At 36.2% G+C, this 27,553-nt stretch overlaps 4 protein-coding genes across 4 annotated transcripts; all 4 read right to left on the bottom strand.

Moving 5' to 3' along the window:
- On the bottom strand, positions 1 to 939 carry LOC114093580 (olfactory receptor 5D14). The gene has a single exon (XM_027936362.2). It carries the CDS (start codon positions 937 to 939, stop codon positions 1 to 3), a length of 939 nt encoding a protein of 312 aa, XP_027792163.2.
- Positions 940 to 8,538: 7,599 nt separating this feature from the next.
- On the bottom strand, positions 8,539 to 9,483 carry LOC114093579 (olfactory receptor 5D13-like). Its single transcript, XM_027936361.2, has one exon. It carries the CDS (start codon positions 9,481 to 9,483, stop codon positions 8,539 to 8,541), a length of 945 nt encoding a protein of 314 aa, XP_027792162.2.
- A 5,409-nt stretch (positions 9,484 to 14,892) lies between these two features.
- LOC139707084 (olfactory receptor 5D13-like) lies at positions 14,893 to 15,843 on the bottom strand. Its single transcript, XM_071617075.1, has one exon. It carries the CDS (start codon positions 15,841 to 15,843, stop codon positions 14,893 to 14,895), a length of 951 nt encoding a protein of 316 aa, XP_071473176.1.
- A 9,260-nt stretch (positions 15,844 to 25,103) lies between these two features.
- LOC114093578 (olfactory receptor 1165-like) lies at positions 25,104 to 26,063 on the bottom strand. The gene has a single exon (XM_071616949.1). It carries the CDS (start codon positions 26,061 to 26,063, stop codon positions 25,104 to 25,106), a length of 960 nt encoding a protein of 319 aa, XP_071473050.1.
- Positions 26,064 to 27,553: the final 1,490 nt, after the last annotated feature.

Raw genomic sequence — 27,553 nt, forward strand, 5'->3', positions numbered from 1 at the left:
TCAGTGAAATGGTACTTTTTCCCCTACCAATTTCCAGACAGCCTCTTTGACATCTTTGTTCCTCAGGCTGTAGATCAGGGGATTCAGCATGGGGTTGACGACTGTGTAAAACACAGAGGCCACTTTGACTGTTTGCCGGGAGTTTTTGGAGTTGGGCACACAGTAGAGAGAAAGGATCGTCCCATGGAAGATGGTGATGGCAGTCAGGTGGGAGGCACAGGTGGAGAAGGCTTTGTGACGCCCACTGGCAGAACGAATTTTTAACACAGTTACAAAAATAAACACATACGAGGTAAGGATGATCAGTAGTGTGCTGACCTCATTGAAGGTGGCAAAGCCAAAAAGCAGCAAGTGTGGGACACGGATGTCAGAGCTGGAGACAGCAATGAGGGCAGTATATTCACAGAAAAAGTGGTTGATTACATTAAATCCAGAAAAGCTCAGCCGAAGAGCATAGCAAAGCAGGACCAAAGGGCCAAACATACCCCAGATATATGACCCAGCCACCAGTAGGGCACAGAGTCTCTGTGACATGACCACTGTATACAGCAAGGGATTACAGATAGCCACAAATCTGTCATAGGCCATCACTGCCAATAGGAAGGACTCAGTCACCACAGCCGTGCAGGACAGGAAGTACTGCAGCATGCAGCTGGAGTAGAAGATGCTTTTATCCGCCAAGACCAAGTTCTCCAGCAGCTTGGGGGTGACGATGGAAGAGTAACAAAAGTCAACAAAAGAAAGGTGACTGAGGAAGAAGTACATGGGGGTATGGAACTTGGGGTTGATGTTGATGATCACTATCATCCCAAGGTTTCCCACCACGGTGATAATGTACATGAGCAGAAAGATGAGAAAGAGAGGTATCTGAAGCTCTGGGAAGTCTGTGAAACCTAAGAGGGCAAAAGTTGTCTCCAGACTCAGATTTCCTACAGCCATCACATAACTTCCTTCCATGGGGGAGTGTAGGTGAAGACACTTGCTCCTGTCAAACATAAGATTTATGGGGATGAGTGGCAATACTGTCGATAAGCATGAAAGGCACATAATTGATAGGAAAAGGATATAAATTCACAAACCAGTGACGAGTTAGTGAAAAAAATGAATTATTTGCTTCAAAGAATAATATGCATTGCAACTGTATTTTATTTGCACAAACCAATTAAAGTCAGTGAGAGTGAGAGAATATGTTCTATATTAAACATAAGTAAAATATTAGGGGGTTATCGATAAAGAGAGGAACAATCCCATTTCAGCACTTTTTTCTCTCATAAGCTTATTTCCTTAATAGAATATATTACCTGCTGAGAGATCAAGGAGAACAATGGGAACACACACTTTATTAGGCTTTATGGGTTTATTTTCTTCATGAAATGGATGTCTAGGTACCTAGAGGCCAAATATTTAAATGAGTTTGAAATATTTACATGATTATTCCATGGATCAGAATTCAATTGCATTTACAGTAACTTAGCATAAAAGGAAAAAGTCAAAGAGAATCCCAGTTATAATATTAGGAAAAAATATTTTCACAATTTCATAGGAAACCTGAATAAACTTACCTGCCACAGAGAAACATGTCACCGCCCTCCTGTTTCTCTGTAGGCTGAGTATAATGGGGACACAAAACATCTTATATCTAAATTTACAACCCCAGGGACAGTAACTCTAGAGAATCAACAGCAAATTATTCCTCACAAGCACCTACACAGGCAATTAAGGCAAGTCTCTTAGAATAAGTGGTATTTTCTTGAAATTACACAGAAAAATGACAGCATGGAGTTAAGTATCATACTTTGTTTACATATAATTAAAATGCCCTCTATGATTAAAAATAAATAAATAAAGATGAAATACTGCCTCATCTACTTCAGAAAATCAGGGTATCTCTATATTTTGAAGGAAGCTTATAGGAGATTCAGGTATGTTACTCTAGCCTGTCTATAAAACTCATCAAAATGTGGTTCCTACTAAGTGGGTACCATAACAAAAGAAAACTTTATAACAAGTGCAGTCTTCCATAAAGGCTGTTCAGTTACTTGGGCCACATAACCCAGTGTATATGATTCTCCTTGGAGGATACATGGCAGATAGAGGTTATCAGAATGTTACATAAGACACATAATAAATTACACATCAGAATGTTAAGGGAAACAGTAACATTCACCTTTTGAGAAACAGCTTCTGTCATTTTAACACATCCTGCTAACAACAGTGATTGGTAAAAGATCCCCAAGCTACCATGCAACACAAATGGCCCATTTTGAGCAGGATGTTGGTGATCCTACCCGTCTATCATATTAGGCAAGGCAGCAATCAGCTGCACTCCTCTTTTTAAAATCACAAGAGAATGTGGCACCAATATCCAGGGTTCATACTCTTACTTCATTGCTTCCTTCTGCTCAGCCTGAATTCAAAAACTCGAGAGTCTATGAACTCATTCCCTTGACAACTTGAATATGCAGACAGCATTGAGACCTTCTTTTCAGATAATTCCCCATGAAATGCTGGCAAAACCTAAAGGTAGATAGCTGTAGCACAATCGTCCATCTCTGGGGTAGCCCTGAAGGACAGCAGTGAACAAAGAAGGCTTTCAGGAAGATTTGCAAATTTAAAATAGGGTTGTCTTTTCAAATTTGGCTGAGAAAATTTGTATGGGAATATTTCAGGAGGATGGAAAGATTACCTCTAAAATACTATCCGCTGGAATGTGATACATAGGCTCAATATATAGACTCTGCAACCAAAATGCATTGCAATTTCTGGAATAATTTCTGAGACCAGAATAAATGAGCCCAAAGTGTAAAGGGAATGGCTTTTCTACCTATTGATGATCCACCCACTGAAAACTTCCTTCCTGTGAGTGAAACCATGAACTCCAGTAGTTAGGAGGTCTTTTCTCTCCAGAGAGTTTGCTCCTGCTAGGGCACACAGTATAGTGATGGACACATTAAGTCAGAATTGTGACTTTCTTGACCAAGAAAGTGTGGTATGAGTGCCTTGCAGATTCTGGAGGGAAGCAGCAAGATGTCTTATAGCTTCTACTTTCACTCTCTTCCAACTCTGAGAGCATCATATAAGGAAGCCAGTGGAACTTAAAAGCAGGTTAAGTTGTTGCTGGAAAAAGCACAGAGGCACCCCGGTCAATACCCAGCACCAGATCACCTGACATATAAGCAGATACCATCTTGGAGTGGAAGTATTAGTACTAGCTCTGTTCACATAATCGCAGCAGTGTGCATGGGCCTTGGTGATAATGGCACAATATCCACCCTGTCAGTTTACAGAATGGCAAGAGATAGTTTTTAGTCACTAAGTTCTGAAAGTTTTTTTCACCCTCATCAAAAATAATTTATTTAGCCGAGGACTTTCAAAAAGCATGAGCTGCCCGAGATACAGAAAAAAGAAGCAGAAGGGAAGCCAGGGGACAGGACAGAGGAAGGCAGGAGAAACCATAGGGGGAAATTCTAAGGTTACTCTGTCCAATATGGTGGCCACTCACCCCAGGTGGCTTTTGAGACCTTGTAATGTGTCAGCTCTTAATTGAGGTGTGCTGGAAGTATGAACTACACACTTGCTTTCAAAAACTTAGTAAGGAAAAGAGAACGTAAAAATATTGCAAATTTATTTTCTGATTTTATGTGGGCATTGTAATATTTTACACATATTAGATTAAATAAATGTATCATTAAAGTTAAATAATTAGAATATATTCTAGGGTACATTTCAATGAATTCATTGGTTTAAAAAATATTTGTAATGTGCATGTGGTAGATTCCAAAAGCAACAAGTTTATAGGGCAACCACACACACATACACACACACACGCACACCCCACACACATACACATAAACATGCACATTTATATATAAATATACAAACTGAGAAATAGAAATCAGAATATAAGAAGACTATACTAATCATTTCTTGTTATTAGGAAATTATTGAAGACTAAGATAGAAGTGTATAAAATGGAGATGAATAGATACATGCATACCTTATATCTTTAATATATCCAATGTGTGTACTGATGTGGTTGTATTTTCATAAATAACATTTGGCCAGAGATGTGCATGTGTGTGTGTGTGTGTGTGTGTGTGTGTGTGTGTGTGTGTGAGAGAGAGAGAGAGAGAGATTTAAAACAAGTAAAACAATATCACAGTGAGCCATTCTGTTAGTAGTGACTTACAAAATGGAGCTGTTTATAGGTCATTACCATCCTTGTGGAATCATAAAATAATACAATATCTGTTATCTCTAGATTAATAAATGAACTCACTGTTATCTATTTTTTCATCTAATTTGCATAATATATTCAAAGTGCTAATACATTTTACTTTACACATAGCTTAAAACATTTTTGCCAACTGTATGAAACCGTATCTTACTTTCTAGTTGCTTCTGTGAGTTATTTTGTAATTCCTTGTAGGCTTTGAATAATATTCAAATGTATTTCTTTTACATTTCATACAAAGTTTTAAGCCTTTTTTGATTGATGATGTTAATTGAGAGATTTAGACTTCTCTGCCAGTTTTCTGAAATGGCATAGTGACCCTTCTCTGGCATCACTACCACCTGGTGCTCTTCACAAGAGCAGGTACTTGCTCCATACTCTCTTCAGGAGGCCACTCTCTATTTTCTTCATGCTTTTCCTGAGTGGAGGTCAGGCAATGTAGTGGAGAGCTGGTTTTAACATCATGTCATGGAATGGGAGCAGCAGACTCTCTTCATGTCTCTCAGATGTCCTGATTTGCTTGTGTTCTTTCCTTATTGTCTTCAGCTAATAGGTTCATCAATGTCTTGACTAATGCTATTATTTACTAACTACTACCTTTTAGAAATTGAATTTAAAAAAATGCTTACACAGGTGCCACACTATACTGAATAGCACACCTGGGATTCTGGTCTGTTTCCTGATATTTATTCTCTTCTTTGCTGCCTATTATGGGTCCAACATAGTTAGATTTGATAAAAATATTCTGTTGACCTTTTGTACAATGTTCACTTCATCCAAATAGCTTTAAAATTTTAAGTTTAGCCAATTTTGATGAGTTAAGAAAGCTTATATCCATTGCTTCTTTGCTTTTATTTTCAACTCAGTCCTTAAGATACCTCCTACCAGTGGGCAGCAGAGTCTCTGAGTGCTCATACCCATGTTGAATTCACAGACATTTAACATGAGGTGTGGAAATGTGAGAGAGTCTACATAGAAGTTAGTAGACTCCAAAACATTTTAGCACTACATGCAATTTTAATAAATATATTTCTTTGAAATTTTGTGTATTCCTTTGTAAATATCTATAACTCACAGACTGCTTCCCTGAAAATCTAACAAATTATGATCAGAGGGTACACCATTCTTATTATCTTACCTAATTTATGTACTTCCAGAGCTGTAGAGAAATATTTTAGTACATTTAATAATTTAATCAATAATTAAAGATGTTGATTACCTTGGGTCTGATAATTTCTGCTGATTTGTGCTACTAATAATTAAATAATCACAGATTTTTCTGACTTCTTTTCTGCATTGTCCTTTATCATCATCTTATTGTGTTCACAATAAAAAGATCAAAAGAAATTCATCCTCTCTCCATATACAAGCCAATACACCATAAAGAACTTAACAAACTAGTTTATTCCTAAGGATATTCATTAAAAATACTCAATTTGATAGAAATGTTTCAGAAGAAGGAAAATAGGTTTCTCATTCTTCAATAACTATAATATCACACCCCTAACCCCACCACACATACATATGTTCAGGCTTCAGAAGTGGATTTAACACTGGAAGTTCCCATTTTGTTCCTAGAGTGAACCAATCTTGAGTTGCAAAATAAAGTTAACAAAATGAAGTTAAAGGCTTTGTTTGAGATGAACACAGTTACTCTAGGGAAATCATTAATACTTAATCATTAGGATGATGCAGGGTAAATTGGTGCAACCAATCTGGAGAGCAGTATGGAGATTCCTTAGAAAACTTGGAATGCAAGAACCATTTGACTCAGCTATTCCACTCCTCAGTCTATATTGTAAAGACTTAAAAACAGCATGCTGTAGTGACGTAGCCATCTCAATGTTTATAGCAGCACAATTCACAATTGCTAAACTGTGGAAGCAACCTAGATGCCCTTCAATAGGAGGAATGGATAAAGAAAATGTGGTACATATACACAATGGAATACTACTCAGCATTAAAAGAAAATAAAATTATGGTATTTGCAAGTAAATGGATGGAGTTGGAAAATATCATGCAAAGAACAATAAACCAATCTCAAAAATACAGGGGCTGAATGTTTTCTCTGATGAATGGATACTAATAGATAATGGGAGGGGATGGGATGAGTGGAGAAACTTTGAATGGGGCAAAGGCTGGGGGGGGCAAAGGGGTAGGAAATACAGTGGAATGAGACAGACATCATTGCTCTAGGTACATGTATTATTGCACGAATGGTGTGAGTCTAATTTATGAACAACCAGAGAAGTGAAAAATTCTTCTACATTTGTGTACAATGAATCAATGAGCTTTCTAGTGTCATGTACAACTGAATAGAAGTAATAAATAAATTTTAAAAATATATTCAAAACACTGGTTAAATTTCAAAACTCTGACATCAAACAAGTCTGGATTTGCCGCAGTCTGGCTGGGCACAAAATCATGAGCCACTCACAGCCTTGTAGATTCAAACAGCAATTCTTTATTCCCGAACTCACACCAGCACTCTGCACACGTTCTGGGGGGAATCCACGTTCTGGGCAAAATCCCAAATACTCTCTCTGAATCCCACAAGAACTCAATGGGAACTCAAGGAGCAGGCGCGCCTGAGGCAGCAGGATACTCCCTATTCCCAGCAGGGTACACCTTAAACCTGGAACCGCCCTAAACCCGGATTGTCCTAATTGTCCTAAATCGGGAACACCCTAAATCCCCCATCTGCCCTAAACCTGGATCTGCCCTGGTCCTTGAGCAAGGTCACCTTACATGCAATGACACTGCAAATGACCTGGGTCATGCCATGTGTCATTCTTACTTACCAATGGCCCTCAGCATGGATTGGATCCAATTTAGTTGTGTTCCTTTAGTAAAAAATCTACCAAAATTAATTTCACTAGTATGAGTAAGGCCCTAATAAAGGTAAAAATATTTTCTATTAAAAGAAATGATTCAGAGTAACATATTAGATGTATGCACAGGACATAGCCTTGAAATTTGGTAACACAAAGTATAATTCGTAAAGGAATAGAAAGATCAAATTTTGTTTGATCTTTTTTCAGACTCAGATAATCTCTGGTTTAAGCCAAACATGTGAATGATCAATTCAGAGGATATTTGTATCAAAAGAGTTTCAAAAACGCCATAATTATCTAGCAAAAAAAGTTATTCTATGCATATTTAATGTGTAATCAACTAAATCTTAAAATTTTTGCTATATTTACACAAACAGATTATTAATTTCATTGTGCTTTCTATTCTATTAGTAAGTGGAATTTACAGAATCAACTGTGACAATTCAGGTTTTGAGACTAATATTTTCTGCCTTTCCCCCCCTCTCTTGGTAATTTCTGAGGAAGGTCACATAAATCCAATGTTGTATTTATTTATTTATTTAACAGTGCAAGCTACTACTAACCTTCATCCTCAGCTGAAGTAAACATTTTTAGTTGAGAGTGAGATGTTATGTCTAACATCACTTTCTATAGCATAATAAAAGTATGGCAGCCTGTGGCAGGGAAAGGAACAAAGAATTTGGTAGAATTTTAAGATAATGTGTTCCAGCTTCTCCTCAGTAATTCTTCCATACACACATTCCTATTCAGCCCTGATTCATCTCTGTACATGCAGACTTCCTCTGTAATTTTCATTGTTAAAATGAATTTAAAGAATATTTTAAACATTATTTACCTCACCACTGCATAAGTAAAGAGATTTAGATTTTATGATTAGATATTTACTTATTTCCTGCATTTCCAAGACTGCTGGAATAAACTACCACAAAATTTGGTGACTCTAAATGACAGAGATTCATTTTCTCACAGACCTCATGACAAGAGTCTGAAATAAAGGAGGTGGAAGGACTATGATCCCTCTGATGGTGCTGAGGATATTCCCTCCTTACTCCTTGGTTGTGACTAAAATGCCAATTGGCTCCCTTCTTTATGTGGCCCTCTTCCTCATTTGTCTCTTCATTTTTTCTTTACTCTCTCTTATAAGGACACTTTTACTGAATTTAGGTTCCCCTAATCCTGTAGGATCTCATTTTTGCTCCTTACCTGAATTGTAACTGCAAAAATGCTATTTCCAAATATGGTCTTTAGAGGTTCTGAGTAGATATTTCAGGGGACACTATTCAACTTGTAACACATTAATTCATGGAGCTATTTTGCTAAATATTGAAATGGGAAAAAAATACCAAATAATTGTCTTAAAACAGATTTCAAACTCTGACCAATGAACTGACTAAATAATTTGCACCAGGGAGCATTAGAAACACTTAAAACTTCAGCCAGTAACTCAAATTCTCTTGGAAATCTGAGTCTTCAACAATGTAGTGTGAGGTGATTCAATAACTTCCTAAAACTCTCCTTCACATCTTTGTTCCTGAGGCTGTAGATCAAGGGGTTCAGCATGGGGATGACCACTGTATAAAATACAGAACCTACTTTGACTGTGAGCCATGAGTTTTTGGAATTGGGTACACAATAAAGGAACAAGACAGTCCCGTGAAAAATGGTGATGGCAGTCAGATGGGAGGTACAGGTTGAGAAGGCTTTTTGGCGTCCACCGGTGGAGGGCATTTTCATGACAGTAACAAAGATAAAAATATAAGTACTGAGGATGATACAGAGGCTGCTCACCTCATCAAATATGGCGATAACAAAACAAAGCATTTGGCTGACAGAAGGGTCTGAACAGGATACAGAAAAGATGGCAGAGTGCTCACAGACAAAATTGTTGATGATGTTAGACCCACAGAAGGATAATGCCAAGACAAAACAGGTGAGTGTCACAGAAGAAACTATACCCCATGTGTAGGTTCCAGCCACTAATGATGCACACAGCTTCTGGGACATGATGACTGTATAGAGGAGAGGGTGACAAACTGCCATGAATCGGTCATAGGCCATCACTGCCAACATGAACGTTTCGGCTACTACAAATATACAAGCCCAGGAGAATTGTGTGATGCACCCTGCAAAGGAGATGGTTCTATCTTCCACAATCAGGTTCTCCAGAAGTTTGGGGGTCACCGTAGTGGAGTAACAGAAATCAATAAAGGACAAGTGACTGAGAAAAAAGTACATAGGGGTGTGAAGTTTGGGACTGATCCTGATAGTCAGGATCATGCCTAGATTCCCCACAGCTGTGACTGTGTAGATGATCAGGAACACCAGGAACAGGGGCACCTGGAGGTCTGGGTATTCTGAGAAGCCCAGGAGGATGAAGGTGACTTCAGAAGTCTGGTTTGCTTCAGTTAACAGCATGATTGTTGTTGGAAGAAAAAATCTGAAATAATAATAAAAGTAATAATGATCAAATATTCATAGAATAATTACCCTATATCAGGCAATGTTCTAAAACATTAAAAATATTCATTTAGATCTCTAAATGGAACAATGAATTGTAAACAAGTAGCTCCATAGATATGTGAGGGAAATGTGGCATATACAAAATTGTGGCACTTGTTTACATTTAGACAGTTTGTTAACTATGAGCTGAGTTGTAGAGTGGATCCTCAGTGGCATCAGTTAAGAGAATTTGTTTACGTTAGGAGAAAGAGAACACTCTTCTGCCGTGTTATAGAAAGCATGTTTCGCAGTTCCTCCTTAAACTAAGCAGCACTAATGAAGCAATGAGAATACATTTAGCACTAAAATGTTTAAAGGAAGTACTGGGAGATGAAAAGCAGAGAGGAGTGGGTACTGCTGCAGGTGGGATGCCTAGACTGAGGTCATAAGTATTTACGAGTTGCCCCAGAAATCAATGAGACATAAAACATGTGGACATTAAAGAAAACATAGACTTGCATGCCTCCAAGCTTTCTGTTGATTCCTCCTTATGTCAAAACACTTGCCTCAGTGTGCTAGAATAAGGTAGCAACCTGTCAAAGAGAAGAACATTCTTTGGACCTGTTCTTTCACTATTTTTTTTTCTCCTTACAGGTTTTCTCATAAGCCCTGATGCTTTTAATGTGCTCATCCAGACCCAGTTTTATTTTTTTAAAAGTTCTATTAAATTTCAATCTCACACCTTTACTAGTTATATTATGTTATTATTTTGCAGAAATCTCATAATTTAAATAAAAGTAAAATGCATTTTCCCAAGTCATCTGTGTTCTATAGAGCAAGTTAGAAAATACAGTAATAATGACCAATGGCTAGATAATTACCCTCACCCTGTCTGGCGACAGGGACATTTTTACTCCAGATATTGAAGAAAGATTTGATTAAAGACACATATGTAATTATCTTAAGAGTTTTGAGTTATGCAATCATTGTTTGTACATGTTGAGAAAGCAAAAACGTGTTATGTTTGTAGCAGTTCATAATCACAAAGTCTCTATTTGTTTCATAGTTATTTTAAAAAAACAAATTGATCCAATAATAAATGCATCTCTGAAATGTTCAAGTTTACACAAGATCATTAGTGTAAATCCCATAAACAGGAGACTCTAGTTTTAGTTATGTACTACTAGCTCAAGTTAAAAAGAACTTGCACCTCCTTTATAGCTAACTACCATTTCTTACACTCAACAATGTACTTCCTTCACAGAGAAAAGAAAATCATCAGGAGAGTGCAAACAGCTCATCACAGACCAGCATCAGGAGAGAAGCACAGGCTTCCTCCACAGAGATTTATTATCATTTCCACACTTTGGCATTTGCCATGTTATCTTTTATTGTTTAGATTTTCTTAGCTCAGGGTCAAATTAGGAAATAATGTTCACGTGTTTAATCAAGTCTAAAAATTATGTAATCCAGGAAACGGAGGGTCCCATGGCCTGACCCATTTTAATTTTTAGCTCAATAATGAACTGGTGCTATTTTTCAACCTTCATATTATTATAAAAAACACTGAAGAAACAGAACAAGCATCATCGAGGGCAGCAATAAACCTGTGGGTGCAGTTTAATATGTCAAAGCCGAGTTCAGCTCTCATTCCTGGGTTTCCCTCACCTTCTAATTCACAGTCATCCTGCAATAAACATTTTCTGATTTTCCCTTTGTTTTCTCATGAGAATGTTACTCTTTCTGGTTGTCTACTTCTTATCTCAGGTTTTTGCCTAGGGAAGATTTATCAAGCTGGGAGCAGAGGCTTGGACTCAACCCTGTAGAGCTTCTACCTTCCTGTGAGAACATTGTTTCTACATCCTCAATTTATGTGGTTCTTAACAAGCTATGGCTTTAAACACTTCAATTCCTCTCTATCTCGTAATTTATTCAATTTAAATGTATCATTTTGGGTTTACCTAAGACCATAACTCACTAACCCCAGTGTTCAGCCTTCTCCAATCATGCCAATATTCTTAGTTTATTCTTTGGTTTATTTAATTATCTCTCACTTTTACTTAAATATACTGTTTCCTTGGATTACTGATGCAACATTTGTAATACATAAGGTATTAAATGAAAATCAATATCACAAAGAGATATTCCGTTTTTACTCCAATAATAGCTTCTTGGTGAAGCTACAGGTGTTATTATCAGGACATGAGAACATCATGATATGTCTGTTTCCTATTACTTACATATAACATACTCTTATTTCTACAAGATTCTGAAATGCTGAGAGTACTCCTAGATTTTATACCATCATTTCAAAAATTTTCAGTGTGACTTCACTAGGCACATGGTAGATATTCCAAAAGAAAAAAGCAGAAACAAAAACAAACAAATAGACAAACAACAACAATGAAAAACCAGTATTGATACCCAAGGGAAAGAAGGAGAGATCAGACCTTAAATATCAGTTCCCCTAGAAGATAACTAGGTAGTATGGCCTTCAGTATAAGAAAGTTCCCTGCTTTAAAAGGTACAGGACTTCAATGATTTGTAAATTGCATAAAATAGCAAAAGACATATTGTCTTACATGTAACATCCTCTTATTTCTACAAGATTTTGAAATGTTGAGAGTACTCACCTGAAAACCTTGTTCTTATTTTTAATGGACTCCAGGAAATTCTTGTTCAGATTTCAAATATTATTTAATTATTAAGAATTAGCAAATACATCAGGCCCCCACAATAAATTTTGGTTAATTTTCTAGGAATATGTTTCAGAAAACACAAGGATAAAGGGGACAGACAGGAGCAGGAGGAGGGGTGGAGGAGAGACAGAGAGGGAGGAGGGGGTGGGGGAAGAATAGAAAAATTTAGAAGTTTATTCTGACTTCTAGGTAGAAAAGAAAATAAAGGTCTTACTTATATCCCTATGACCTGGGGGATTTAGGCCCTAGAGAAAGTTTACTAAATTACTTTGAACACAGAAATTAGACTAAGTGTCTTAGGTGGCATTGCACAAGAATTTAATTTCTTCTTAATCACTTGAGACAGTGCCTCATCAGGCCTACTCCATTAATTTATTTTACATCCTTTAACTATGGAAAATTTACACATTGACTTGTCAAACATGATAACTATAATAAAATATAAAAGAAAAGGTAAATAAATGGTAATGCAACGATTAATAATTAACCAAAAATTGTTAGTGATATGAGGTGAGGTAATCCTTATGCAATGCATACTTATTTTTTTTCTTTTCACATTTTTATTGGTTCATTATAGTCGTACATAATGATGGGATTTGTTATTACATATTCACACATGCACATAATACACAATATAACGGTGTAATTTGGCCAATATCACTCCCCAGCACTTCCTGCCCACCTCCACCTCACATATCCTGGTCCCTTTCCTCTGCTTATCTCCCTTTGCTTTTCATGAGATCCCTTCTTCCCCATCTTTATTTTCCTTTTTCCTATCTTCTATATATGAGAGAAACCATGTGACCCTGACCTTCTGAGTTTGACTTACTACATTTAATATAATCATCCCTATTTCCACTGATTTTCCTGCAAACAATATAACTTTATTTATCTTTGTGGCTGAACAAAACTCCGCTTTATTTATATACCATATATTCTTTATTTATTCATCCATTGATGGACACCTGGGCTGGTTCCACAGTTTGCCTACTGTGAATTGTGCTGCTACAAACTATATGCATGATACATGCATATAACATGCATTAATTGTATCCACCTCTCCTGTAAGCCCCTCTCCTCTTTAGTAAAAGTTCCCCTTCTACTTTAATGTTATGTTTTTGTTGTTGTTGCTATATTTTAGATTCCACATATGATCACATTGGTTATACAGCCATGATTATACATACAGCCATACTAGTGTCTGTGATCCTGCAATCTGTACACGTGGAAAATAAGAATTCATACCCCATTTGAATCAAATGTATGATATGTCAAGATCATTGTAATGTTTTGAGCAACTAATAAAAATAAATAAATAAATAAAATTTCACATATGAAAGAAAAAAATAATACAATACTTGTCTTTTTGAGTCTGGTTTATTTCACTTAACATGATCTCCAGTTCCATGCATTTTTCTTCAAATGACTTGGTCTTGTTCTTCTTTATGGTCAAATACTACTCCATTACGTGTATGTAACAAGTTTTCTTTACTCATTCTTTCATTAGTGGGAATATAGGCTGATTGTATAACTTGGCTATTGTGACTAGTTGGTATCAATCTATATCAGCCTTTCAGATCTGAGGAAGGCACATCCATATTAGGACTCAGTGAAAACCCCAGGAGAGCCATCCCTAAGACACATTAATAAATTATGAGATGATTTGAGTTATAAAAAAATTTTGTTGCTCCATTTTAACGGTGTCTTTAGTGCTCCATGGAACTACTTTTTCACTCCAGCAGTTCTTTCAGCACTTTTAGGATAAATCACTCTTCTAAATATACTATCTTATCAATGAATAGCAGTCAATTTCTTATACTGATAAAACATTGGCTGATACACAGTCTATCTTTAACAGAATTAACAGCAATGGGCACACCATTGTTTTTGAACAAATTATACTTCTTACCTTCAATCTCAGTTAGGACAATTACATGGGAGGACAATTATGCCTTATCAGTCAAATTCTTCACAGTATAAGAATGTGGTTATTATGAAGAAATTGTAAAAAGCACAGTGCCGGTAAAGGTTTACATATGTTACTGAATATTTTTACATTGTACCATATATAAAATGTGTACAACTATGATTATATGCGTAAATATGTATATACATATATTATATAACTACATGCAGTGTATATGTAAGTAAATAAGTAATTTCTAACTATCTACATCAGTTTCTATGATAAAATTATAAGATTCATCTATATTTTTTCTGCTTTTGCCCATTTATTCTTGATAGGCCTACAGCAAAAGTTCTTCATGAAAAAAAAAGTTGCATCTTCCAAGAAAATCACTTTTTAAAATAACTGGGCAGAGAAAATCTCAGCAGTACCTCCTACTACACTCTCTTCTCTTTTCCTTATATTACTGAACAAGTCAAAGAGAAGAATTTATCCTGAAATATTTGATTTCACTTATCATGGACAGATACTATGAAAAGAAATTGCTAAGTTCTTTGAGAATTTTTTTTCTAGAACTTCATATGGCATTTTTAAGCTGTCTTAGATGTGTTGTTTTTTTTTTTTTTTACCCTCATCTGAAATGTATGAGCATTCCTGATGCTCACCAAGAGTTGGTTTTTCAGTTGTTCTCATTTTCAATTATTCATTCATTTCTAACTGAAGAATCTGAAGTTTAAAAATTATTTATTTTTTAGACATAGAATAACAAATATAATAATATTATATTGAGTGACAAAGAGATTTGGTGACAACTAATTTTGGAAAAGTGTCCTTCACATCTTTGTTCCTAAAGCTATAGATCAATGGGTTCAGCATGGGAATCACCACTGTATAAAACACTGAAGCTACCTTAACTGAGAGCCAAGAAGTTTCGGCACTAGGAGCACAGTAAAGAAACAGGATAGTTCCATGAAAGATGGTGATGTTGGTCAGGTGGGAGGCACAGGTGGAGAAGGTTCTCTGACGCCCACTTGCAGAAGGCATCCTCATAACAGTGATGAAGATGAATACATAGGACATAGTGATAATTATCAGGCTGCTCACCTCATTGAATACAGCAATAATAAAACATAGCATCTGGCTGATATAAGGGTCCGAGCAGGAGACAGAAACAATGACGGAGTGGTCACAGAAGAAGTTATTTATGATGTTAGATTCACAGTACGACAGGGCAAGAAGAAAATATGTGAGTGTCAGGGAGCACACTACACCCCATGTATAAGACCCAGCCACCAGAAGAACACAAAGCTTCTGAGACATAATAGTGGTATAGAGCAGAGGGTTACAAACTGCCACAAAACGGTCATAGGCCATTGCTACCAGCATGAAAGTTTCTGTCACTGCAAAAATGCAAGCAAAAGAAAACTGCATGATACAACCAAAAAAAGAAATGGTTCTGTCTTCCACAACCAAGTTTTCTAGCAGTTTAGGTGTAACTACGGTGGAGTAACAGCAGTCTACAAAGGACAGGTGGCTAAGAAAAAAGTACATGATTGTGTGGAGTTTTGAATTGATCTTGATGATTATTATCATCCCCAAATTTCCCACTACGGTGGCGATATAAATTGTCAAGAAAACCAGAAAGAGTGGCACCTGGAGACCTGGATATTCTGAAAAACCCAACAGAATAAAGGTGGGCCTGCTGCTTCTATTTCCTTTAGAAGACATCATAAATCCTCTTGGCTGAAAAAACAAAAGAGAACCACAAGTTAATCCTGACAATTAGAATTAATAGAAAATAAAAATAGAGGGAATAAAGGGGTGTTGTGTGTAATGAGTGACATAAGAAGTGGGGTACCCAAAGAACAGCCACAGCTGAACTTGGCAATTTCTTAAGATATAAATTCTCCAGTCCCATCAACCTTCTGAATCAAACACCCTGGGATGATGCCCACACTTTGTGATTCTAGAAAGCCTCTAGAAGGTTTCTATCTATGCTAAATGTGAAAAATATGTGGTAATATCTTTATTATTTAAAAGTCAGCTTTCATTAGTATTATTCATGTGGAACTGAAATAAATATAGCATAAAGTAATCACAAAAATTGGAAAGGGAAGCAGAACCAAAGAGCACCTTGTTATGATTTGAAGATTTACACTAAGAATTGAAGAGAGCTTGACATCACCATTGGTGACCCACATTTGGTAGTGTAAATTGCTTTTGCATTTTACACCTTTCTAAACATGATACAAAATCAAGTCACCATAGAATTTAGTAGTTGGACTGTGCCTCGACCAGTGCAACCAGACTTGCAGGTTCCCTCAATGGGCGATGGGAGATTGGAAGAAATAAGAATCAACACATGCAGATCCTGAAAATAAAGCTGCGGTCCATTGGAATGCTGCTCTCTGATGGAGAAGCAAGTCTAAAGAATTACACCAGCAATCTTTATTATATATGTCTCCAAGTCAGATTAAAGACTATGCAAGCATTATTCTTTGTATTCATGAAAGTTTCAGAGTTAGCAACAGTATGAAGCAATTTCCTCAATTACAATCTACAGTTGCAATGTGCAATGTTAGGAGAATTGTGCAGCTCTCAAGAATGTTCATTGTTTAAAGTTACTGATTGAGTTGAATTCGTGAAACGTTGTTTTCTTAGCAAGAAGTTTCCTTCATTCCCAGGAGCTGCTATGCCTGAGATTAAGGTCCAGGCTGATAAGATTCTGACATGGAGGACATTTCCCTAGAAACCTGGCATCATATGCCTTTGCACAGAAACTTTAACAGCCACCAAGTATGCCACAGCCATGAAGTCATCAGAGACTCCAGTCTCAGACACTGGTATCCCAGTCATTGTCACCAATCTCCACAGGACTGAGTCTTTTTTTTTTTTTTTTTTTTTTTTAGGACTGAGTCTTAAAATGTCTATAGTTCATAATTCCACATAGATTCCTCTCAACATGATTCTGTAGAATTTGCTACAGAAGCTCAATTATGATGCGTTCACATCGTCACCATTCAAACTTCAATGCACACTGCTTCCTTGGGTATTTTTATGGGTGTTTTATTGAGATATTGAGTCAACTTTTATTCTTTTATTAGAGGTTTTCAAACAAATTTTCAATAACTTTATTAATGTGCTTTAATTCAGGTATATATACATATATAATATGTATATATACACACATATATACATATATATATGATATATATGTATATATAGAGAAAATCTAATGAGCTGACTTAAAGCACATTAATAAACAGTTAAAATATTAACAAAATTATATATATATACCACGTAGAAAAAAATAATCTTATAATCACCAGTAATATTTCCATACAAAATATATTCTATGATACAATGAAAATTTTGTAATAAAAACTACACATGTTCTTAGCCCCAAAATACAATCCTTTCTTTAAGATGAGCAAACTTGGAGAAGAGGAGGAAGTGTAAACAAAAGGCAATGAAATGAGAGGTCTTGATGTGCGAGAAGAAAAATGTAAAAAGATAGACACAAGGCAGCAGCAGAAATACATCTGTAGATGGTCTTCCACGTTTTTACCTTTACCTGGATTGAGTGTCAAGATGGAACCTTGGCCCCATGAGTTCCCACCCTCACTTGAACAGCAACTTGACACTTAGAGCCTCTCTTAGGAGCAGGTTTTTCCCATAGCAAGGGGCCTGGGTGGGCAGAGTTTAAATATCCATTATTTTTCATACTGTTTTAATACGTAAACTTCCCTTCAAAATTTGAATATATTAGTAAAGTCAGCTACTACTACTCTGGACATGTGGCATACTTTTTAGGTCAATAACAAAAAGACACTCAGAAAAAGACTTGATAATTAAGTCCTAGCAACTTCCAATAGATTTTATAAACACAAATGTGTCAGGATTAGGCTTGTACCCAAAGCTGAACTAAATCTAGGGGAGCTCAAAATTAACAAACATCCCACTAACTTTTTGTGACTTTCTGCATTGATACCTGGTAGTGTCACTGTTGCCAGTTTCTGTAGCACAAAATTGAATTTTGCGAAACACTTTAAGCACTGTTAGTGAAAATCAAGATGTCCCCAGTCATAGAAAGATATCTACTTAATTTTATAGCCACCTATGTGAACTGAACCCCTGTTTTCCACCTGAACTGAAAGACCAAAAGATAAATGAACTGACCTGAAACCAGAAGTTCTTGATTAATCCACTTAGAATTTCTTCTTAAGACTAATGAAGTTGAGGTACTTCTGTCCACAGTGAGCAAATATTACTTAACAGAGCAATATGCTTAAGATTTGTTATAAAAGTGGAAGTGTTTCAGTGATCATGCCAGTAAGATGGATTTTAAAAAGAAACACCTGAAAGTTGAACTCATAGTCTGAACTCTGCCAAACTCCAGCTTTTATACATGTCCCCAGACTATGGAGATAGGGACGTTAGGGAATTATAATTGGAGTGGGCTGAAAAAAACATAAAATTAGTTAAACAGTCTTACATCATTGTGATAGCTGTGTTTTCTTTTGAAGCAGTAGGGATAATTATATTATGGTATTTATTCCATTATCCACTTTGGAGTATTGAATTAATTAAATAATGAAAGTTCACTCATGGAAGGAAACATGGACTTTATAGCTTGAACCATAACTAAAAATAATACCCCATTGTTTTAATTTGCTTTTCTCTGATAATTAATAGTGCAGAACTGTCTCGACCCCTCGCCAGCCAGGGAAACACGACACAGGATTCTTCTTTCAACAGTTTATTCAGGCCTTGAGTCATGTATTATCTTCTAGCGCCCGCCACACCCAAGCACAGCTTAATAAAGCCCCTAGCATCCCAATCCTAAGCCGCCACATGGATCTCTCTCATAGGGTGGTAAGGAATTGCGCGCCAGCTCTCCATAAAAGGAGTTGTTTACCACAGGCCACAGTGGAAGCCGGCGCCATCTTCTAATGGCGGCCACGATCTATAACAATGGCTTACCACACAGAACATTTTTTTTTTTCATAGAAATGTAGGTCATTTGCATGTCTTCTCTGGAGAATCATCTACTCAAGATCTTAATCCAATATAAATTGTGATATTAAGTCATTACTTGTTATTGAGTTGTAGGAGCTCCTTACATGTTTTGGATGTTAGCCTCTTATCAGATATAAAGTTTGTAAATATTTTCTTTGTTTCTATTTTCCTCTCTGATAAACCTCAAAGATAACTTCTATCATTAGCTACATTTATTTAGGTATTAAACTTCCATTTAAATTATATTTTTGAATTAAACTCTTTTTATAGCTTTATTTTATTTTATTTTCAATTTTTATTTGGTACTGAGGATCGAACCCAGTGCCTCACATGTGCTAGGTGAGTGCTCTACCGCTAAGCCAGAACCCCAGCCCCTGTACGAATTCTTAATGTCAGTTACAATATTTTTATTCTTTTTATATTTAGTTATTTTTAATAAAAACGCTATTTATCTTAGTGTCTAGTTTTCTAAACATTTTTAAATGTTTCATTTTTTTCTATTTTTTTTTTATTGTTTAGATATGAGGTGTCCCTCAAACACTCATGAGTGAGACAATACAAGAACTTCAGAGGTAAATGATTGGATTATGAGAGCCTTAACCCAGGGACCAACTGGGTATACCTACAGGCACCTGGGTGTGGGTGAATGAGGTAGTTCACAGGGGACCTGCCTTTGGGGTATATACTTTGTCTCTGGTGAGCAGAGCTTTCTCTCAGCTTCCTGATTCTAAAGTCCTGAGCTGCTTTTTCTACCACACCCTCTGCTGGGATGTTTGTCTCCCCTCAGGCTCAGAGTAAAGGCCTTGGCTGTCTGTGGACTCAGAACCCTGAAACCATGGGCCCCAAATAAACTTTTTCTCCTCTAAAATTGTTCTTGTCAGATCTTATGGTCACAGTGATGAAAACACTGACTAAAATAATCTTCTTATTTAAGGAATGTATTGTTGATGTATAAAATGTTCTGAAGAAGTTTTGATGATTTCTAAAGGTTATTGCATTTTATTTCATAGGCTTTTCTTTCTCTCTCTCTCTCTCTCTCTCTCTCTCTCTCTCTCTCTCTCTCTCTGACACAGATTTATTTAGGAAATCAATAATTAGATACGCATGAAAGGTAGAATGCAGATAGATACACATTAAAGGAAGAATGCAGGCTATCACAAGAGAGAGACATCTTTTGGAGTAAAGCAAGAAATACACATTTAAGGGAGAACTGTGCCATCTTCAGAGAAAGAAGCTCTGGGCTGAAGCAAAAAAATACACTCAAATAAGAATGTAGAGTCTCCACCTCCAGAGGTAGAGACTGCCCTTCTCCTATCTTTTGATGTGCTTTGCAAACTTTGAAAATACTGAACATTATGTTCAAAACTCAGGTGTGAAGATAATTTGAGGTGTCAAAGGATTTAATCAGGACCAAAATGTTTCTGCTTGTAATATTTATTTAGAGCACAGGCACTCTAGTACGCTTTCATCCAACCTCCAGGCCTAGGGTTTCCTGGCCCCTGAAATGAGTTACATCTCAGTTTCAGTACAAGTGTGGACTATCATGTCATACTTTTTATACCTGTGGCATCAGTTCAGGGTCTCAATCTGGAAATTTTTCAACTTGGATTACCCTTGAAATTTTACCCTTTCCCTATATATGTCTATATGACCATAAAACTTGTAGCTTATACTTTCAGTGAATGGTTTCCAGGGAAATGCAGGTGCAGGTATCTGGCTCATCTTTCTATGACCCTGGTTTATTGTCAAAAATTGGCCTACTATACATTTTATCTTGAATTATATAAATTCATTTTTCTAGTGACTGAACATGATAGCTATGATTGGGTAGAAATAATACTACTTCATGTGCTTCATAAATATTTCAGGTATATAAAAATAATCTCTCTCTCTCTCTCTCTCTCTCTCTCTCTCTCTCTCTCTCTCTCTTCCTCTCTATCTCTTTCTTTTAATTTGAGACTGAGTCTCACTAAGTTGCTTAAGTCCTTGCTAAATTGCTGAGGCTGGCCTTGAACTTGCATTCCTCGTGCCTCTATCTTCTTGTACATTGGGATTACAGAGTACTCCACCACACCCAGCAATAATAGTTTTTAGAAGTGTGGGAAAGCCAGGTTTGGTGGTACACTCTTGTACTCCCTGTGATTTGTGGGGCTGAGGTGGGAGGATTACAAGTTCAAGGCCAACAAGATCACCAAGCAAGACCCTGTCTCAAACTTAAAAAGAAGTGTAGTAAATTCTACAATATACATAGCATGCAAACTACCACAAACAATTGAAATGTGAATTGAGGAATTTTTTTTAATGTTGAGGACTGAACTCAAGGGCATTTTACCACTGAATCACATTCTCAATCTTATTTATTTATTTATTTAGACTAGTACTCACCAAGTTGCTGAGGCTGACATTTTGGAAGTTCTAAGTATAGACTTGGGAGACCTTCAATATTGCCTCTTGACCTATTATTTTTCTGACACTTTCATTATTTTTTAGTTAACTTTTTCAGTGCTGTGACCAAAAGACCTGAAAAAAAAAAAAAAACAATTTTAGAGGAAAAAATTTTATTTGAGGGCTTGCAGTTTCAGAGGTCTCAGTCCATAGGTGGCCAGCTCCATTGTCCTGGGCTTAAGGTGAGTCATAATATCATGGCAGAATTGTAATGGAAAGCAGCTCGGAATATGGTACGGGAGAGAGACAGACAGAGAGAGAGAGAGAGAAAGAGAGAGAGAGAGAGAGAGAGAGAGAGAGAGAGAGAGATCTCCTGACCACAGACAAAATATGGTATACTTCCAAAGACCACTCTCCTCCAGATACACCCAACCTTGCTAAGGTTATTATTCAGTTAATCCCTATCAGGGGATTCATGCACTGATAGGGTTAAAATTCTCATAGACCAATGATTTCACCTCTAAAATTTCTTGCACTGTCTCATATATGAGCTCTTGGGGGACACCTCACATCTAAACCAGAACCCATAGAGAGCCAACAACTCTAAAGATGATGAGAGAGATTTGAGAAAACCCATACTCACAGCAATGTGCTAGGACATAATGCTTTCCTGTACTACATAGCATGAAACAGAGACACACAAGGTTACTGGCAGTTTCTGGAAAACTAATTAATTAAACTTTTAAGCCACTGACTATGGAATGGTTTTGAAGAGTTCCTGAGGTAGTAGCTTATGGTAACACTGAAATCACAGACATGGATGCTTCCTTCATAACAATGTTGGCATTTTTAGAGCAACAGGACAGAAGCAATATTTTATTGAGTGAACAGCATGTGACAATAGGGTATGGGTATGATTAAAAATGCAGTAGTTAAGGAGTGTTGATGCTGACTGCATCTCTGCTCTTCTGGACATTGCTAAGGTTGGCTAGCTTCCTGTAAATGCCCATTCAGGAATCTGAGTTGAAGGAATGCTCTTTTTGTGTTGTGCTTCTCTCTAGGTGAAAGGCATAAGCTCCAGGAAGAAAGAATCAACCATGAAGAGACATTTAAGGCCTGTTCTGTGTACTAGCTTACAACACATTCACCAACTTCATGTTGTCTAGGGTGAGTCACATGAGAAATGTTTGTCTACCCACAGGATACATGTAGACAAAGAGAGCACATAATGATGAAACCTATATCATTCGCCTCTACCCAAATCTCACATTTTCCACAAAAATGACATATGTGAGGAAATTCAAAGAAAAAAAAATACAAAGAATTAAATACACTGTTGAACATGGTACAGTAAAAATTCTCCCTCATTTCAAGGTAGATAAGTAAGATATTAAAGAATTACAAAACCATTTTTAAAAAGATATATTTGAGTTAATTTAACTTTCTCCTTATCAAAGGATATTAATCATTGAAAAATAAAGCAAAATATAAAAAGTTTTCATGTTTTAAACAGAAAAAGGAAAAAAAATATCCATAATGTACATAAAATAATTTCAAAAAGAAAATAATTCAATGGGTTCGTAGCATGGCATACAAAGACAATTTGGAAAAAAAATACATGCAAATATTAAAATCTTCCCAACTTCAGTAACCACAAATATTTAATCATGTCCTATAATGAGCAAATTATTCAATTTCCAAAGGCCTGAAAATACTAACAGCTGATGGAGTAGATTATAACATTGAAATATTCAGACACTGCTATTTATTGTAGTTTAATATACCCTTTTTGAAAATTTGGACCTACATATATGTGCACAATACTTCTAACTATATACCTCATTGTCATAAATATTTCTGAACATTGTAACCATATACATGTACTTATAACTGAAAAAAATGAACTTCATAATAGACTGAGTTATAGAAAAGTACTTGAAACTTTTGCAACAAAAAGTTAAATAGGAACAAAAATGAACAAATTATAAATATATGTAAAATTTTGAATTATTTTTTTCTAAAGTCATAGAGTACATAAAGTATTACACATGAAATAAGCCCTATATCATTGTAAAGTATGCAAACAGGAAATATCATTTACTATTTTGGGGGATGTATCTTTAAATAGATAGTGAATCTCTATACCAACTGCACCTTTATTGTAAAAGTCTTGATTTTGTCTAATGCAGGAGCTGGAGGAAAAGCTAGGCATTTATTTTTATAGTGCTGGAAATAGTTTTACTCTGATCTATTTGGGAGTTACACAGTTATCTTCTTAAAAAATGCACACTTGTATGTCTTAAATTTTAAGTGCTAATACAAGAGAGGCAAATGACATTTTTTCAAAATGACTGATTTTCATTTTATATATTACACAAAATGGTTAGATAATTCTAACCTAGGGAGGAAAATAAACAGATTGCATGTTTTACAAAACCATGGATAATCTATGAAAAGTAAAGAAAAAGGAAATTAGGGTAATTTTATATTAACTACTATAAGTCAAATGTATTATTATGATAGTTTTGAGAGCAGAGAAGTAAAGAAATTTCCTATTTTGTAGATGTAAAAAATATGAGTTATTGGCAGATACATAGAGACTATGTGGAATCATTAAAATGGTTGAAGTAACTAAGTAGATGCAGATATCATTGATAAAGAGTAGATAAGTTGATGATGAGAATGTGTAATCAAAGGTAGAATTTTAAAAATTATAGTTTAGTATCACTGAAAAATAGATATAAGTAGAATTAGAAGTGAACTTGTCTTAATTCTTGATATCAGTACCTCAACATTTATTGAACTGTAACATATTACCTTTATACTTGAGGAAAATGAGTGACACATAGATAGTAGCTACTATTTCCAATATGTTTGCTTAAATCAGAGAATCATTTCATAATATAAACCTGATGTTCCTATTCTACTTGAAAAGTATAAGATGAAATGAAAAGTTATGTTCTACTGAACCTGCTGAGTCAAAAGTGTGAGTTTCAACCACTTGAGAATGCCTTCATGTAAAGACATTTATAATGTGTGTGTGCTTTATTTTAAGAACAACATAAGCCAGGCAGATGGGCACATGTCTATAATTCTAGTAGCTCAGGATGCTAAGGTGGCAGAATCTCAAGTTCAAAGCCAACCTCAGCAAAAGTGAGGTGCTAAGCCACTAGTAGGACACTGTCTCTGAATAAAATAAAAAGAAAAGGCTGAGGATGTGGCTCAGTGGTCAAGTGCCCCTGAGTTGAATCCGTAGTACCAAACAAACAAACAAACAAAAACATAAAGTTATGCCATAAGATGTATATGCCAAAAAAAAAAAAATTTCTTCATTTTTCCTTCCCTAGTGTTCAGTAAGGAAATGTTGAAACAAAATTGTTTCATAATCTCAGATGAAATAGAGGTGAGTGCACTATATTTGTACGAAAACAGAGAAAACAGTAGGTCAATTTGCACACTGAAAACTAGTGCATATTTAATATTCAATTGATCTAGAGTATAACCATATATTAACATAAAGCTAAAATACCATCAATAAGTATATGAAAATTTCAATATGTTTAGAACATAAATATCATTTTTAAAAATTATGTTGTATGAGAATGCAGTTTGGAGTTGATCAGCCCCCTGACTGTCTCTTTCACATCTTTGTTCCTGAGGCTGTAGATGAGGGGATTCAGCATGGGGATCATGACGGAGTAAAGTGCAGTCGCCACTTTAACCAGTAGCCAGGAGTTTTTGGAGTGGGGCACAGAGTAGAGAAGGAGGATGATCCCATGGAAGATGCTGATGGCCATCAGGTGAGAGGTACAGGTGGAGAAGGCTTTGCGGAGGCCACCCTTGGAAGGCATTCTGCTGACAGTGGCAATGATGAAGACATAGGAGGCAAGGGTGATCAGGAGGCTGCAGGCGTCACTCAGTATAGAAATGACTAAACATGCCATCTGGCTGAAGGAGGAATCAGAGCAAGAGATGGAGATGATGGCAGAGTACTCACAGCCAAAGTGGTTCATGGGGGCTGATCTGCAGTATGACAGTTGCAAAAGCGAATATGTGATTATCAAGGAGCAGAGGCTACCCCACACATAAGTTCCAGCCACCAGGAAGGCACAGAGCTTGTGAGACATGGCAACTGTGTAGAGAAGGGGTTTACACATGGCCACAAACCGGTCATAGGCCATCACTGCCAACATGAACATTTCTGTAATCAAACATGCCCAGCCAAAGAAAAACTGTGTCATGCATCCATTGAAGGAGATAGTTCTGTCTTCCACAACCAAGATCTCTAACAGCTTGGGTGTAAATACGCTGGAGTAGCAAATATCCAGAAATGAGAGGTGGCTGAGGAAAAAGTACATGGGTGTATGAAGCTTGGGATTGATCCTTCTCACTACAATGATGCCCACGTTCCACACCACAGTGACTGTGTGAATGCTGAGGAACAGCAGGAAGAGGGGTGCCTGGAGCTGTGGGAATTCTGAGAACCCCACCAGAATGAATGTGGCCTCAGAGCTCTGGTTTCCTGTGTCGTATACCACAAGTACCATTATTCTTTGTGAAGATGTTGAGAGAGAGGCACACGGAGAGAGAAAGGGAGAATAAAATTGAGCATCAGAACTTGAGCATTTGGAGAGGGAGAAGCTCTGCAGATGCTCAGTATAAACCAGTGTAAACAAATGTGGTCAATTTGCTTCCTGATTGTTCTGCTTCCCTTTGGATTCCCTTTAGAACACTCATTGACTTTTTATAACAGAAAATAAATTTTATCCTTTTTCAGCATTGCAGTTTTCTGCAAAACACAGTAGTACCTATCAATATTATTTCCTACAAAGCATTTGTAAATGTATGTGATGCTTAGAATACTCCTGATAAATATAATTCTGTAAAAGAAAGAACATATATAGCAAACTCAGGAAGCACTGGGCAGATCATACCAGGTATCAGTTGATGGAAGGGCAAATCCTTTAAGAAGAAATATGCTTAAAAAAAAAAAGAAAAGAAAACCGTAGTAGTAACCAGGCGAGGAGGAATATTCAGACAAACTGAAGTGTTTGGAGGAGGATCATGAGAGGTCATGATTTCAAGACCTACTATGGCAACACAACAAGATCTCATTTCAGAAACAAGCAACAATTAAAACAAACAAACAAAAAACATAATAAGCAAAACAGTATGAAATGTACTTTCCACACATTCACAGTTGTGTATTAATGGATTGACATTTTACTTCTTGTATGCATATTCTATTTTCAAAGACTCATCAAATATCCAAGAGCATCTTTAAATGACCTGAACAACAACAACAACAAAATTCCACTGTTTGCCTTGAGATGTGGCTTAGTGGAACACTTTTCTATCACCTGTGAACCTCTGGGTTCCACCCTCAGCACTGTATAAATAATAAACTCTACTGATAACTATGTTCAGTAGAATTATCACCATTTTATAATCTTTTTTTAAGATCATAAATTCAATATATCACATCAATCCTAAGGAAATATCTGAATATATTCTTAACATATTCTTCATATAATTCTATAGTCTTATATGGTCTGTTTTTAGTATATAACCTATAAAACATGAACATTGAATATTTATCAGCAACTAAAAACTACAAAATAAGTACTACTAAAAATTAATACCTCATACAAATCAAAACAAAGCTCTTTTTTTTCCCATGGAATACTTTGGTGGGGTACCCACGGAAAAACAACATAAAAAGATTGAAAAAATATGAACCCTATTTGTGTAGGCATCTGAAAATTTGAAATTTCACAAGTTGGAGTACAAATAAAAGGTTTATTCTGGAAATGAAGGTGCAGACCCATAAAATATGATGGAGCTACCTTGTATTTATCTGAACTCTGACAATTATTTCTCTAGTTTGTAATAGCTAAAAACTTTCCATTAGATCTTCAGCTAATTATCCCAGCAGAACGTCAGCTATACCACCTCACTGTCCATTACACACAAGTTTGGGTGGACCTGGGTGAATTGTATTGATCACATGTGTTGACCTAAAAAGTTTGTGTTTAGG

This window comes from Marmota flaviventris, chromosome 9 (assembly GCF_047511675.1).
Source record: "Marmota flaviventris isolate mMarFla1 chromosome 9, mMarFla1.hap1, whole genome shotgun sequence".
Taxonomy (NCBI): Eukaryota; Metazoa; Chordata; class Mammalia; order Rodentia; family Sciuridae; genus Marmota; species Marmota flaviventris.